This window comes from Lampris incognitus, chromosome 3, assembly GCF_029633865.1.
Source record: "Lampris incognitus isolate fLamInc1 chromosome 3, fLamInc1.hap2, whole genome shotgun sequence".
NCBI classification, from domain to species: domain Eukaryota; kingdom Metazoa; phylum Chordata; class Actinopteri; order Lampriformes; family Lampridae; genus Lampris; species Lampris incognitus.
In genome coordinates this window covers 114,307,203-114,323,729 of record NC_079213.1, presented here as the reverse complement: position 1 = coordinate 114,323,729, position 16,527 = coordinate 114,307,203, and the positions used below count along the sequence as shown (strand labels likewise).

Sequence of the window (16,527 nt, the reverse complement as noted above, 5' to 3'; positions counted from 1 at the left end):
TCTGATGACAGGACAGTACGATGCTTTACTCTGATGACAGAACAGTACCATGCTTTACTCTGATGACAGGACAGTACCATGCTTTACTCTGATGACAGGACAGTACCATGCTTTACTCTCATGACAGGACAGTACGATGCTAATGACAGGACAGTACGATGCTTTACTCTCATGACAGGACAGTACCATGCTTTACTCTCATGACAGGACAGTACCATGCTTTACTCTGATGACAGGACAGTACCATGCTTTACTCTGATGACAGGACAGTACCATGCTTTACTCTCATGACAGGACAGTACCATGCTTTACTCTCATGACAGGACAGTACGATGCTTTATTCTGATGACAGGACAGTACCATGCTTTACTCTCATGACAGGCCAGGACCATGCTTTACTCTGATGACAGGACAGTACCATGCTTTACTCTGATGACAGGACAGTACCATGCTTTACTCTGATGACAGGACAGTACCATGCTTTACTCTGATGACAGGACAGTACGATGCTAATGACAGGACAGTACCATGCTTTACTCTCATGACAGGACAGTACCATGCTTTACTCTGATGACAGGACAGTACCGTGCTTTACTCCCATGACAGGACAGTACCATGCTTTACTCTGATGACAGAACAGTACCATGCTTTACTCCCATGACAGGACAGTACCATGCTTTACTCTGATGGCAGGACAGTACCATGCTTTACTCTGATGGCAGGACAGTACCATGCTTTACTCTGATGGCAGGACAGTACCATGCTTTACTCTGATGGCAGGACAATACCATGCTTTACTCTGATGGCAGGACAGTACCATGCTTTACTCTGATGACAGGACAGTACCATGCTTTACTCTGATGGCAGGACAGTACCATGCTTTACTCTGATGACAGAACAGTACCGTGCTTTACTCTGATGACAGAACAGTACCATGCTTTACTCTGATGACAGGACAGTACCGTGCTTTACTCTCATGACAGGACAGTACCATGCTTTACTCTGATGACAGAACAGTACCGTGCTTTACTCTCATGACAGGACAGTACCATGCTTTACTCTGATGACAGGACAGTACCGTGCTTTACTCTCATGACAGGACAGTACCATGCTTTACTCTGATGACAGGACAGTACCATGCTTTACTCTGATGACAGGACAGTACCGTGCTTTACTCTCATGACAGAACAGTACCATGCCTTACTCTGATGACAGGACAGTACCATGCTTTACTCTCATGACAGGACAGTACCATGCTTTACTCTGATGACAGGACAGTACCATGCTTTACTCTGATGACAGGACAGTACCATGCTTTACTCTGATGACAGGACAGTACCGTGCTTTACTCTCATGACAGGACAGTACCATGCTTTACTCTGATGACAGAACAGTACCATGCTTTACTCTGATGACAGAACAGTACCATGCTTTACTCTGATGACAGGACAGTACCATGCTTTACTCTGATGACAGGACAGTACCATGCTTTACTCTGATGACAGGACAGTACCGTGCTTTACTCTGATGACAGGACAGTACCATGCTTTACTCTGATGACAGAACAGTACCATGCTTTACTCTGATGACAGGACAGTACCGTGCTTTACTCTCATGAGAGGCCAGGACCATGCTTTACTCTGAAGACAGGACAGTACCATGCTTTACTCTGATGACAGGACAGTACCATGCTTTACTCTGATGGCAGGACGGTACCATGCTTTACTCTGATGACAGGACAGTACCATGCTTTACTCTCATGACAGGACAGTACCATGCTTTACTCTGATGACAGGACAGTACCATGCTTTACTCTCATGACAGGACAGTACCATGCTTTACTCTGATGACAGAACAGTACCATGCTTTACTCTCATGACAGGACAGTACCATGCTTTACTCTGATGACAGGACAGTACCATGCTTTGCTCTCATGACAGGACAGTACCATGCTTTACTCTCATGACAGGACAGTACCGTGCTTTACGCTCATGACAGGCCAGGACCATGCTTTACTCTGATGACAGGACAGTACCATGCTTTGCTCTCATGACAGGACAGGACCATGCTTTACTCTGATGACAGGACAGTACCATGCTTTACTCTCATGACAGGACAGTACCATACTTGACTCTCATGACAGGACAGTACCGTGCTTTACTCTGATGGCAGGACAGTACCATGCTTTACTCTGATGACAGGACAGAACCACGCTTTACTCTCATGACAGGCCAGGACCATGCTTTACTCTGATGACAGGACAGTACCATGCTTTACTCTGATGACAGGACAGTACCATGCTTTACTCTGAAGACAGACAGTACCATGCTTTACTCTCATGACAGGACAGTACCGTGCTTTACTCTGATGACAGGACAGTACCATGCTTTACTGTGATGACAGGACAGTACCATGCTTTACTGTGATGACAGGACAGTACCATGCTTTACTCTCATGACAGGACAGTACCATGCTTTACTCTGATGACAGGACAGTACCATGCTTTACTCTCATGACAGGACAGTACCATGCTTTACTCTGATGACAGGACAGTACCGTGCTTTACTCTCATGAGAGGCCAGGACCATGCTTTACTCTGATGACAGGACAGTACCATGCTTTACTCTCATGACAGGACAGTACCATGCTTTACTCTGATGACAGGACAGTACCATGCTTTACTCTCATGACAGGACAGTACCATGCTTTACTCTGATGACAGAACAGTACCATGCTTTACTCTCATGACAGGCCAGGACCATGCTTTACTCTGAAGACAGGACAGTACCATGCTTTACTCTCATGACAGGACAGTACCATGCTTTACTCTCATGACAGGACAGTACCATGCTTTACTCTCATGACAGGACAGTACCATGCTTTACTCTCATGACAGCAATCCAGTTGTTACAGTAGACTATCCAGAGTGACCAGACTGTTCAGAGTTCAGCAGGATTAAAGCTTCTGTTCCACACAGTGGTGTGGTCTAGTTGAGTCACAGCGTGGTATTAGATGCACAGGGGGTTTTACTTTGTGTGTGTGTGTGTGTGTGTGTGTGTGTGTGTGTGTGTGTGTGTGTGTGTGTGTGTGTTTGCTTGCAGGTCGAGGGAACAGAAGTGAGGGAACCCCAACTTAATGATGACCAGAGAGAGGAAAGTGGCCACGACAACCTGTCTTTCTGTGTTGCCACCACACCTCTGCCTGTTCCCAAGGTAACACCATAGCTGCCCAGGCTTGTGTAGTAGGAGGCTTGTGTACAAGGCTTGTGTAGTAGGAGGCTTGTGTACAAGGCTTGTGTAGTAGGAGGCTTGTGTACAAGGTTTGTGTAGTAGGAGGCTTGTGTACAAGGCTTGTGTACAAGGCTTGTGTAGTAGGAGGCTTGTGTACAAGGTTATCTCTGACGACCTTCACCTTCTGCCATGTTTGATGGTCTCATTGTGCTCTTCTAAATCGTTCAGCCTACCGTATTTGATGGAAATGTCGCATCTGCAGTACTCACAATACTCATGAAAGTCACAGTTTACTTGGCTTGATAAAGGAAAGTGGTTTAGGATACTCATCTCTGAACTTTTGGTGGCAAGTCCTAACTTTCTGAGGTAGATGCCGTCATCGTTGGCATTGCATTTAACTTTCTGATCAACTCATGCAGGTTCTTCTTGCTACAGAGAAAAAGACCGCGCACGTTGCAGCTGTTATTGAACTCTCATGGTCGTGGTTAGTCCCGCCTATCTCGGCTTCTCATTGGATGTCCAAGTTAAACTCTGCCATCGGACTGGTGGATAACTGGTGGGGAAACATCCAGAAGAAACGTAGCATTCATGACCTTTCTCATAGCACCGTTACACAGGGTCAAATCTGTAGCTGCTACAGGTAAACCGGAACAGTTGGCACACACACACACACACACGCGAACACACGCACATGTGCCCTGTACATACATAACACATACATATACGTTCACACTGTAACATACAGTACTGCTGCACATGGGACTGAAGCACCAACAAACAATCTTATACGAAGACACAAATCAGACAGTTACACAAGCAACACACACATTATACTACTGTAACATTATACTAGTGTAACAATATACTGCACAACATTATACTAGTGTAACATTATACTACTGTAACATAGTAGTGTAACAATATACTGGTGTAACATTAAACTAGTGTAACAATATACTAGTGTAACATACTTCTGTAACATTATACTACTGTAACATTATACTAGTATAACAATATACTAGTGTGACATACTACTGTAATATTATACTAGTGTAACAATATATTACTGTAACATACTACTGTAACATAAAACCTGACAGTCACATAAATCTACAGTAAGCAACAGTATGGCAGACTGTGTGATGCTCGCTGTGGTGTTTCACAGAGGAAGCCTGTATGGTGACTCGTATGGTGTATCCAGATGAACTGGTGACTTCCTGTTCTCCCCCCCCCCCCCCTCTGTCTTTCTCTCAAATTCAAAATCCAGTTTAAATGATATGTTAAGGGGGCGTCCGGGTAGCATGGCGGTCTGTTCCGTTGCCTACCAACACGGGATCACCAGTTCGAATCCCCGTGTTACCTCCGGCTTGGTCAGGCATCCCTACAGATACCGTGTCTCTGTGGGTGGGAAGCCGGATGTGGGTGTGTGTCCTGGTCGCTACACTAGCGCCTCCTCTGGTCGGTCAGGGCGCCTGTTCGGGGGGGAGAGGGAACTGGGGGGAATAGCGTGATCCTCCCACGCTACGTCCCCCTGGTGAAACTCCACACTGTCAGGTGAAAAGAAGCAGCTGGTGACTCCACATGTATGGGAGGAGGCATGTGGTAGTCTGCAGCCCTCCCCGGATCAGCAGAGGGGGTGGAGCAGCGATCGGGACGGCTCGGAAGAGTGGGGTGATTGTCCGGGTACAATTGAGGAGAAAAAAATGATATGTTAAGGTTACATTATTGCCAAAGCTGTATTAACACACATTAAAGCCGTGAATAATGAACAAGGTGGTTACGAAGTAACAAATAGACCAGACACACAAACACCTCAACTCACTCATGCATACACAAGTAACATCGAGGAATGAAAATAAAATATAAACTTCAAAACATAACATCTCTTTTCTCTCTCCTAACTCTCATCCCTCATCTGTCTTTGACTCAAACTCCTCTTTCCTCCTCTCTCCTTTCCTCCTCTCCTCACTCCTCTGTCTCTCCTCTCCTGCTGCCTCTCTATAGGACAGTGTTTTAGTAGAGATGTAATGGTGGAACAGGTCCGCAGTAAATCTACCAGAACCAGATCCAGACTAAATGTGCCATTAAGAATTTCCTCTGCCACATTTTTCACAGTAAAGTGGTCAGGGTGGGGTGGAGGTGGTCTCTCTCTCTCTCTCTCTCTCTCTCTCTCTCTCTCTCTCTCTCTCTCTCTCTCTCTCTCTCTCTCTCTCTCTCTCTCTCTCTCTGGTAGAGAAACTTGCTGACTTGGCACTGGGCGGTGATGTAAAGTGCGCTCTCAGCTCAACCAAGAGCATCTCTCCTTTAAGTATGTTGGGGGGGAGGGGGGCTGTGAGGACACTGTGAAGGAGGTTCTGTCACTGCAGTGCCCCACACACACACACACACACCTCAGAAAAATCAGTGATCTGCTTGCTAAACCCCACAGGAAATGCGTACCTCTAACCTCCTGGAGAAGACTACATGGACCAGCCATCATGATTTTATCAACTAGCATATGTTGTGATTTCATCTGATTTTAAAATCATCTCTAAGCTCTGAATAGAGGTGCCAATCACTGTACTATTCTCTACGGCACCTCATAACTGACTCCGAGCGACTCGGGTCTCTTCTTCCATCTTGTCCGCCACCACTTTATTCCATGTTTTATACGCTGCCCATTTGGCGGAAGATGTTTTTCACACATCAGAAGACTCTGATGGCTCTTCATCCATGCTGGCCCCCTGACCAGACAGAGACCCACGCTGCAAAGCCACACCTCGTTAGCTTTTAGAGGTCATATATAGGGAATGGCGGTTTTAATGTCGGGTGGTCTTAAAAGAGAAGGAGGGAAGAATCAGAGGAGGTAGAGAGAACACTGTCGGGTCTGTCGTTGTGTAATAATTGCTGCTGTTTTCCACTCAGGAATGAGGCAGTTTGGCTTCTGTCAGTGCTTTTCAAAAGAAGGTCCGTGGACCCCGGCGGGACCATTTCTGTGGTTGATGGGGTTGGTATGGCCATGTTTTTCCTGCTGTTGAGCTGTTTCATGCTTCATTTATTCATCAAGGTTCATTTTGCCATGCTGCGAGTTTGGTGTGGATTGTTCCAGAACAAAAAGGCCTGTTTTTCAAACCTTGAAAGTGACGTAAGGTGCGGCATGGTGGATGTGGCTGGTCCTACTGCAGAGTGAAGAAGGGCAGGTTTATATGTGGAGCAGGTTCCCAGTCAGTCAGAGTCGGTGTCGCTGTTTTGACCTTTCAGACTTGTTAAAGTGTCACCTCAAACGAAAGCAGCACCATCGGGTCAGTTTAGTTAAATACTTCTTGGGTAGAAACTTACCTCATGTTGTGTATCAATATGCAGAAAGTATCTGTCATCTGCTACCTCGCAGCAGTTTGACTCTGAACATTTTGAAGGGTATTCTGTTCCCTTTAGATCGGTTTTCATACACTCTCACCAAGTGGTTTTGCCCCATCCAGTTAGTCAGTTTCAGTCGATGACTGGACAACCAAACCTCATGTTTGTCTTGATGCTGCTCAATAACCCAGGTAGGAAAATCACAGAAGGTTGAATCAGGTCACCTGGACACAACGTTCATTGACAGATACGATTTATCACTCAACTAAGTGACCTCTTCAGTCTAAGGGCCCCGACACACCAGGCTGAAGGTCGGCCGTCAGCCAATGTCGGGCCGTCGCTGAGCGTCTGTGACTCTAGTTTTTGTGGTGTGTCCTGCGCCGTCGGCACTACTCGGACCTCTGTCAGCAGCTTTTGGGCCGATTCAGCATGTTGAATGGGTGGAGTCCGTCGGTGAGAGAGATCACTCTGATTGGCTGCTCAGCTTAATGAATCAGGGCAGAACATACAGGCTAGTTGGCCGTCGGCTAGAGTCTTTGCGGTGTGTTCGAGTACTACTTTTTGGCCCAGATGCAGGCGATGTGAGGTGACGTGAGGCGACACAACAGTCGGCCTTCGTTGCCGCTAGTCGGTTTGGTGTGTCTGGGCCCTAAGTGACCGCTTCAGTCTAAACTGACTGCAGGTATCCCACCCTTATAAACAATACAGTACAATACAGTGCCTAATGAGCGATACCAACCACCAGTTTCATATGCAAACAGGGGTGTGACCTTTAACTAGAGTTTCCAAGGCCATGTGCACTATTCACACAGAGGATTAAGGATTGCTGCAGTCACATTATTGTAACAGCTCAGCTGATGGAAGCTAGCCTCTTAGCTAACCCGGGTACATTTACGTTTCGAATGTTGATTAATGTACATTGTCCCCTCCAAGATAATGTTTTAAAAAAAAACAGGCCCTGAACTGACACAGCTTGAAAGTCCAGATGACCTTAAAAACAGCAGTGGATCACATCTTACTCACCTAAACGTACGCAGTTTAATAACAAAATAGACACAATTAGACTGACTGCAACATTATAGTTTTGTAAGAAAGGTGGCTGAAACCATGGAGTATGAACGATGATATACACTGATGGATGGAATGTCTACACAACAGAGCATGTAAGAAGAGGGGGAGGTGCGATCTATGCTAAGGCAACATCGAACTGTTCCTGCGTTGAGCAGCTGACACTGGGCCGGATCCGCATAGGAATCACATGCAGTCCTAGACTGCCTCCCGCCTCTGCGCCGATTCTGGCAGATCATTTTAGCAATCACATCTGCTCTGAGATTGCTGAGACTGATTGTGGCCTCCTTACAAAAGTCGGAACCCATTTTTAAATTAGGCCTTGTGGATCTAAAACGAGTCAAGAAGTCAGCACCCGAATCCCCTGTTTCTCGCATCAATTTTTTTTAGAATCCGATTTCAGTGGACTGTTTAAGAGAAAGAACTTTTACGATCCTTGAATATGCCGCCGTGCATTTTTGTACCAGCGTCATGGCAGATCCGTTTTGCGGATCTGTGCCAGATGCTGTGATACATCCGGCCCAGATCCAGCCCAGTTTCGTTTTGCTGTGGTTCAAACTGTCTGTAAGTAATTTGCATCTTCCCAATGGTGCTGATCTTAAAGTAGTAGGATGCTATCGGCCGCCATCGGCGTCACGTGAAACTGTAAGACTACTTCCAGACCTCTTGCGTAAGTTATCAGACAAGGAGTATGTTTTATTGGGCAGTTTAAATTGGGACTGGCTATTGACATCTTCAAAACTCACTTAAGGACATCTGCGACCCTCTAAATCTATTCTCCAATTGGGTTAAACTTAAAAAAACCTCTAGTCTACACTGCTTGATGTTTTTCTTATAAATTTTCCACATAAATACTCTGCAGTTGGAATATTCAGTAATGATGTCAGTGATTACTGTACAGTTTCCCGTGTTAGAAACTGCAAACTACATAAGACTAAACCTCAATACATTTGTAGAAGGAATTATAAACATTTTAATGAGCAAGCCATTTGCCTGATCTGCATAATAGTGACTTAGATCTTGTCTGTGAAATGGTGGCTGTTGACTTGGCTCATAATTATTTTAAAACAACCTTCTTGGCCCTGATCAATAGGCATGCACCTCTGAGAAGATTTGGATTCAGTGGTAAAGACAACCACTGGTTTAATGAATGTATCTCATCCTCTATCAGAGAAAGAGATAAGGCATGGGCCAAGGCTAAAGTAAGTAATGATGCCAGGTACTGGGTACAGTATTGGCCATTAACAAACAAATTCCCTAAACTGATAAAAAAAAAGCAAAAAGTGAGTATTACCTTAACTTAAATGAAAACCTTAATGATTCCAGTAAATTTTGGAAGTTGGTTAAATCATCATCAGGGTCTATGACGCCCTCTACTCTCCCTGATCTTTAAAGGTAAATCAGAGTGAGATTAAGGGTAAACATAACATAGCAGATGCTTTTAATAAGCATTTTATGAGTACAGGCTTGGTCACTCTCAATCTCCCTGCATATGTTAAAGACAGTGTAGCCACCACCTGAAGTTTCCCTGAAAATAGTTTTGATTTTTTTCCCCTCCATTTCTCCCACTCAAGTTTACAAAACTCTATTAAAGTTTTGATAGTAAAAAGTCTGCTGGCCCTGACCAAATTGAGCCTTACTTCTTAAAAACAGCTGCAGATCTGATTACGAGACCCATTGCCTTCATTTTTACTCTGAGTCTAAGCAGTGGTTTGATCCCCAGGTCCTGGAAGTAAGCGTTTGTCCTCCCTTTATTAAAAGGTTGAGATCCCTCTGTCCTGGATAATTGTCGCCCTATTTCCAGACTGTCCATTACAGCTAAAGTATTTGACTACCTTGTAAACGAACAGCTGACTAATTTTTTTGTCTGATGATATTTTAAGTCAAGTCAGTTTTATTTGTATAGCCCAATATCACAAATTACAAATTTGCCTCAAGGGGCTTTACTGCAACACAACATCCTATCCTTAGACCTCCGCATCGGATAAGGAACAAATCCCTAAAAAAGAAAAAAACGTCCGCGGTGGCGTAGCGGTCTAAGCGTCGGCTTGGTGTCGATGCAGTTGCCCACTGGGGACTGGGGTTCGCGCCCCGGTCTCGTCAGATCCGACTATGGCCGGACTCGATGAAGCAGCAATCATTGGCAACGCTGTCTTCGGGAGGGGGGCGGAGTCGGCTTGTGTTCGTCATGTGAATGCGTCTCTGTGTGTGTCGGAAAAACAGTGGTTCGGCTTGGATTCGCCTTGTCACGAAAGTGGGGAGGCGCTTTCCTTCGAGACTGCCGGCCGGAGAGATGCAGTTGGCGAACGCATGCAATACAAGGGTGGGTGTTTGAATTAAAATAGGGATCAATTGGCCACTAAATTGGGAGAAAAAAGGGGAAAATCAGAAATAAATTTATAAAAAAAAACAAAAAAAAAAAACAACCTTAACATGGAGAAAAAACAGGAAGAAAAAATAAAGTCAAACTCAGTCAGGTTTTAGATAAGGGCATAGCACTACAACTGTACCCATATCAGTCACAAATGATTATTAATGCTCTGGATGATAAAAAAAATCATGTGCTGCTTTTTTTATTAATTTATCCAAAGCGTTTGATTCAGTGGATCATAGTCTTCTCCTTCAAAGACTCAGACGTATGGGTTTTAGTGACCCTGTGCTGAATTAGTTTTCAAACTATTTGACTGGGAGAACTCAGTGTGTGTGCATAGACAATTGTAACTCTGCACCTCTAATAGTAAAGACGGGTGTTCCTCAAGGATCTGTCTTGGGACCAGTTTTATTTTCTATTCATATAAATGAGGCGGCACAGCAGCGCCATGGTTAGCGCAGTCGCCTCACAGCAAGAAGGTCCTGGGTTCGAACCCCGGTCGTCCTCTGTGTGGAGTTTGCATGTCTCCCTGTGTCTGCGTGGGTTTCCTCCGGGTGCTTCGGTTTCCTCCCACAGTCCAAAGACATGTAGGTCAGGTGAATCAGCCATACTAAATTGTCCCTAGGTTTGAATGTGTTGGCCCTCTGATGGCCTGGCGGCCTGTCCAGGGTGTCTCCCCACCTGCCCGCCCAATGACTGCTGGGATAAACTCCAGCATCCCGCGACCCCGATTGGGATAAGCGGCTTGGATAATGGATGGATTTATATAAATGATCTTGGTGTAGGACTAAATCCAGCAAAGGTTCATCTCTATGCAGATGACAATATTATTTATACTGTGGAAACACCTTTAAAAGTGGCAATGGATTCTTTACAGAATCCACTGCCACTTACACATCCATTGAACTTATTGCAGATGTCACTTGATTTAAACTCTAAAAAAAAACCAAAATCGTGATTTTTACACATTCCCGTTTATCACCCACGGATTGTACAGTCTTAACACTAGATGGCACTCATCTAGAAAGGGTTACCTCTTACAAATACCTTGGTATCTGGCTTGATGACAAGTTGACCTTTGGAGTCCATATTGATAGCCTCCCAAAAAAATTCAGACCAACGTTTGGGTTTTATTTTCATTTGAATAATGTTTTCCTTTTACTGCTAGAAAAAATATTAGTCTCAAGTACCTTTTTGTCAGTATTAGACTATGGGGATGTAATTTATATGCATGCATCTTCATCTCTTGTGAAAAAACTGGATGTAGTCTATCGTGCTGCCTTGTGGTTTGTAACTGGTGCAAGCGTCCGTACACATCATTGTAGCTTATATGAAATGGTTCAATGGGCTTCACTGTATTTAAAGAGAAAAACCCATATGTTAATTTTTATTGCAAAAGCTTTACTTGGTAAATTACCGCAGTACATATCCAGTTTGCTGACATGTTGCTCTAGTAGCTATAACACTAGATCATCAGAGAAAATTCTCCTCATGCTCCCAACCACCCGAGCAGAGCTGGTTTCTGCCTTTTCCTTTCACACCCCACACGCTTGGAATGAACTGCACGGCATACTTAAAATCTGTACCCTCTCTTGGCATGTTGAAAAATATTTTAAAATCATTTGTTTACAGAAGATTGTCATTGCTTTTAACAATTGTCATTATTTTCCATTACTCTTTTTAGCCCCTAATTCCTGTATGTTTTGTGTCTGTCTGTTTTGGTATGTTGTTGTGATGTTATTTTTCCCCATTTCTACTTTTATATGAAACCTTTTTGTTTTGTTTTCACGACTGAGCCTTCACATGAAGCCATGACACATCTGACGTGCCCTGTATCATCCATTATCCAAATCGCTTATCCTGCTCTCAGGGTCGCAGGGGATGCTGGAGCCTATCCCAGCAGCCATTGGGCAGCAGGCAGGGAGACACCCTGTACAGGCCATCAGTCCATCACAGGGCTGACATACACATACACACACACATTCACACCTAGGGACAATTAAGTATGGTCGATTCGCCTGACCTACATGTCTTTGGACTGTGGGAGGAAACAGGGAGAACATGCAAACTCCACACAGAGGATGACCCGGGATGACCCCCAAGGTTGGACTACCCCGAGGCTTGAACCCAGGACCTTCTTGCTGTGGGGTGACCACGCTAACCACTGCAACACCGTGCCGCCTGTCCTGTATCAATGATGCATAAAATGCCATCATCATTGGCAGTCACTTGGGGTCAAGTGTGACTGTCCTCCTTCTGGGTCTTCAGGTGGCCATATAGGCCAATCATGGAGCCCCATAATGGGAGGATGCCTGCACGTGACAGCTTTTTACATGGAGTGGCTGATGCACCTGCAGCCACCACATAGTCCTTGGCAGGGGGTGGCCAGTGTCCAATGGCATGGAGAATCAAGACGATTGGGGACCACCCAATCCCTCTGTTGCAGCCTTCATCCGCCTTCTCTACCATTGTGACCCGGAGACATCTTCCACCAGTTCTGCCGTTGAGGTCTTTGTTGGATCACGCTTCGTCTGGAACCTCCCCCTTGATGATCCGCCTTGGGTGATCCTTCCAGGAGCCAAGCTCCGGACGGAATAGCTCTTGGGATCATTGGTACACGCAGGCTTCTCCACCATGGCAAGGTGGTGATCCAGGAGAAGGCATAGAACATACACTTTGTAACATTCATGTAATAACCAAAGTCCACAACAACACGCTTACATCCTCTCGCAGCAGCAGCAGCAGCAGCAGCAGCAGCAGCAGCAGCTCTGTGTTAAGACAATTTCTATTTTTATTTTTTTTACAATCACAAGTACTGGGACTCAACTTTCCAAGATGTTCAGATTCGTTTCTGACTGACGTTGTGATAAAACTCAACTGGGATTCTCCAGCAAAGAGACTTGAATGACGATGATGTTTAAGAGGCTCAAAAATCAATTTATTATAAACACACAGTGGTTAAAGGCAACCCATTAAATCAGCAAGATATCTGTACAGTATTTTACATGGGAGTCTTTCTTCGTGGGTGTGCGGCCGCAGTTTTAAAGTGTTGCAAGTCAATTAGGCTAAAGCGCACACCTCACCAAAGATGTGGTTGTCTCAGGCCTACTATGTATGATGTTGCTGGCTAGGCTAATTCTAGCCAAAGTTAGTCAAACCTGTATTCTTTATTTTTATGCAAACACCAAATGCCAACATACCCTCTGAAACATTGCTGAAATACTGAGATCTACAACACAGCCTGATCCATTTGATGTTTTTACAGGTTTGTTTTTGGTTTTGGAAATAAAAATCATTGCCATCCACTGGAAGGGTATACCACATCTAACCCACATCTAACTTCTACATATTAACCAATTATCAGGGCATCACACTGCTCAGCCTCCCTGGGAAAGTCTACTCTAGGGTGCTGGAAAGGAGGCTCCGACTGATTGTCGAACCTCGGATCCAGGAGGGACAATGTGGATTCCGTCCTGGCCGTGGAACAACGGGCCAACTCTTTACCCTTGCAGAAGTGCAAAGGGAGGCATGGGAGTTTGACCAGCCAGTCTACATGTGTTTTGTGGAATTGGAGAAGGCTTATGACCATGTACCATTGGGCACTTTGTGGGGGGTACTGCGAGAGTATGGTGTACCGGGGCAGTTGCTACAAGCCATCCGGTCCTTGTATAACCAAAGTGAGAGCTGTGTCCGTATTCTCAGCGGGATCTTAAGGCGCGGTCAAGGTGAAGAGTGTGTCCATTTTGGGAACCTCAGAATTGCATCTCTGCTCTTTGTAGATGATGTGGTTTTGTTGGCTTCATCAGAACGTGACCCCCAGCGCACACTGGGGCGGTTTGCAGCTGAGTGTGAAACGGCCGGGATGACAGTCAGCACCTCCAAATCTGAGGCCATGGTTCTCTATCAGAAAATGGTGGATTGCTCCTTCCGGGTTGGGGATGAGTTGTTGCCTCAAGTGAAGGAGTTCAAGTATCTCGGGGTCTTGTTCATGATTGAGGGTAGGATGGAGCGGGAGATTGACAGGCAGATTGGTGCAGCATCAGCAGTAATGCAGACGTTGTACCGTACCGTTGTGGTGAAGAGGGAGCTGAGCCGGAAGGCAAAGTTCTCAATTTACCAGCAGTCAGTCTTCGTTCCAACCCTCACCTATGGTCATGAGCTTTGGGTAGTGACCAAAAGGGTGAGATCGCGGATACAAGCGGCTGAAATGAGTTTCTTCCGTAGGGTGTCTGGGCTCAGCCTTAGAGATAGCTGCCTTCAACGCTGCCTTAGAAGGGGTCTGAGCATCAGCAGAGATCCCACCCACCCCAACCATGGACTGCTCTCCCCCCTGCGCTCTGGGAGGCGCTACAGGAGCCTCAGAGCCCGCACTACCAGGCTCAAAAACAGCTTCTTTCCACAAGCTGTTGCCCACCTGAACCTGGCTACCCACTGAATGTCTGTAGATATTCATTTCATTTTTAACATGTGCCTGCACATTGTTTTTAATGACAATAAACTGAATTGAATTGAATTGAAAATTGAATAGGGTGAGGAGCTCAGACATCCAGAGGGAGCTCGGAGTAAAGCCACTGCTCCTTTGCGTCGAAAGGAGCCAGTTGAGGTGGTTCAGGCAACTGATTGGGATTTCTCATGGGTGCCTTCCTTTGGAGATTTTCTGGGTACGTCCAACTGGGAGGAGACCCCGGGGTAGACCCAGAACTCGCTGGAGGGACTACATGTCCAATCTGGCCTGGGAACGCCTTGGGATCCCCCAGGAGGAGCTGGAGGGTGTCGTCGTGGAGAGGGATGTGACCCGACCCCAGAGAAGTGGCTGATGATGAGATGACTCCATAATTTAATATCTCAGATCTACTGTGTCCTCGTGACATATACAGGTCGGCCAAACTGTGATCAGGACATTGACTGAGGTTATGGTGGCAAGCAGTGGACGCTCAGCTGTGATTGAAGTATCGGGGGGCGTGGGGGTGGAGCTTTTTGATAAGATCATTTCTTTATGGGGCTGTACAAATTGTCAATGTATTTTTTTTACAGTGGCCGTGTTATTTATCTGGCTGGGTTGATGTATCATAACCAAAAATAACAAAGTCCTGTGATGTTCTGCATAAAGTTTGGGGCAGATTGGTCAGGAAACAAAAACATCTCAGGGAAAAGGTGAATAAAATTAAAAATGGTGGAAAATCCATCATGGCAGACCTGGGTCATCCCAATGGAAAGTTAATGGACTTTACAAATTGGACATGTAGAGCAAGTTCCATGTAACCCAAAATTTTGGTGTACAAGTTATTTCACTTCAAAGTGAAAATCGATTTATGTTTTTTATGGCATTAACATGGGGACAGTTGACGTCACATTGTTTGTGCAATCCCATTTAATAGATTATTTATATTCCTGCACAGTCTCAGGTGTCTATATTTTGGCATCTCAGAGGAAATTGCATGAACGACAGGAGAAACGATAAGAACTGACAGAAAACAGAAGAGTCAGGTTGAGGTTTCAGTCCTTCAGAGACTCAAACCCCTAATCGAAATGTTGAGTTTAGGCATGGTGGTCCAGCATGACATCTGATGGAGCTTGTAGACCAAGTTCAAACGTAGATTCTTACAAGTGCGTTGGAGAATCCCCAAGTTCCCACCTCCACTTACTCCTCTTCCTCCTCTTCCTCCAGGACGTGCCTCGGAAGGTTTTAAACCAGTGGAATGATGTGCTGTCCTCATCCTCTAATGGTGGCGTTATTAAATGGTTCCATCTCTCTTAAATCTCTGGAATATGAGGGCCAGTACACATCAGTCTCCTCACAACAGCCTGTTAACACGTCTCTCATTAAACGCTGCTCCTCTGGATGGGCTGGCTTCCCAGGCCCTCATTAAAATAAGAGGAGAGCGTTACCGCCCGCCAACATTAGCTTAAGTGTTGTCTTTAATACTTTGCAGAGCAGACTAATGTCTCGCTTCAGAACTGAGAAGCATTATATCCTCCCTCTATCTGGGTCTGCCGGTCCTGTATTTATGGAAGAGCAGTACTCCTCGAAGAAGATGTAGAGTTATAGTTTGTGTTGTGTACGTGTATGAGATAGATGTGTAACATCTAGTTTGTGTTGTGTACATGTATAAGATAGATGTGTAACATCTGGTTTGTGTTGTGTACGTGTATGAAATAGATGTGTAACGTCTAGTTTGTGTTGTGTACATGTATCAGATAAATGTGTAACATCTGGTTGGTGTTGTGTACATGTATGAGATAGATGTGTAACATCTAGTTTGTGTTGTGTACGTGTATTGAATAGATGAGTAACATCTGGTTTGTGTTGTGTACATGTATGAGATGTGTAACATCTAGTTTGTGTTGTGTACATTTATGAGATAGATGTGTAACATCTAGTTTGTGTTGTGTACATGTATGAGATAGATGTGTAACATCTAGTTTGTGTTGTGTACATGTATGAGATAGATGTGTAACATCTAGTTTGTGTTGTGTACGTGTATGGAATAGATGTGTAACATCTGGTTTGTGTTGTGTACG

The 16,527-nt window shown here is 45.1% G+C and overlaps 1 protein-coding gene across 1 annotated transcript in view; it reads left to right on the top strand.

Annotated features, from left to right (window-relative positions):
* Positions 1 to 16,527, top strand: part of patj (PATJ crumbs cell polarity complex component) — a 272,303-nt gene that overhangs the window by 109,137 nt on the left and 146,639 nt on the right. The window contains exon 19 of the mRNA XM_056276027.1: positions 3,102 to 3,212. Coding sequence (XP_056132002.1) covers positions 3,102 to 3,212 — 111 coding nt within the window. The remainder of the gene's footprint in view (positions 1 to 3,101; positions 3,213 to 16,527) is intronic.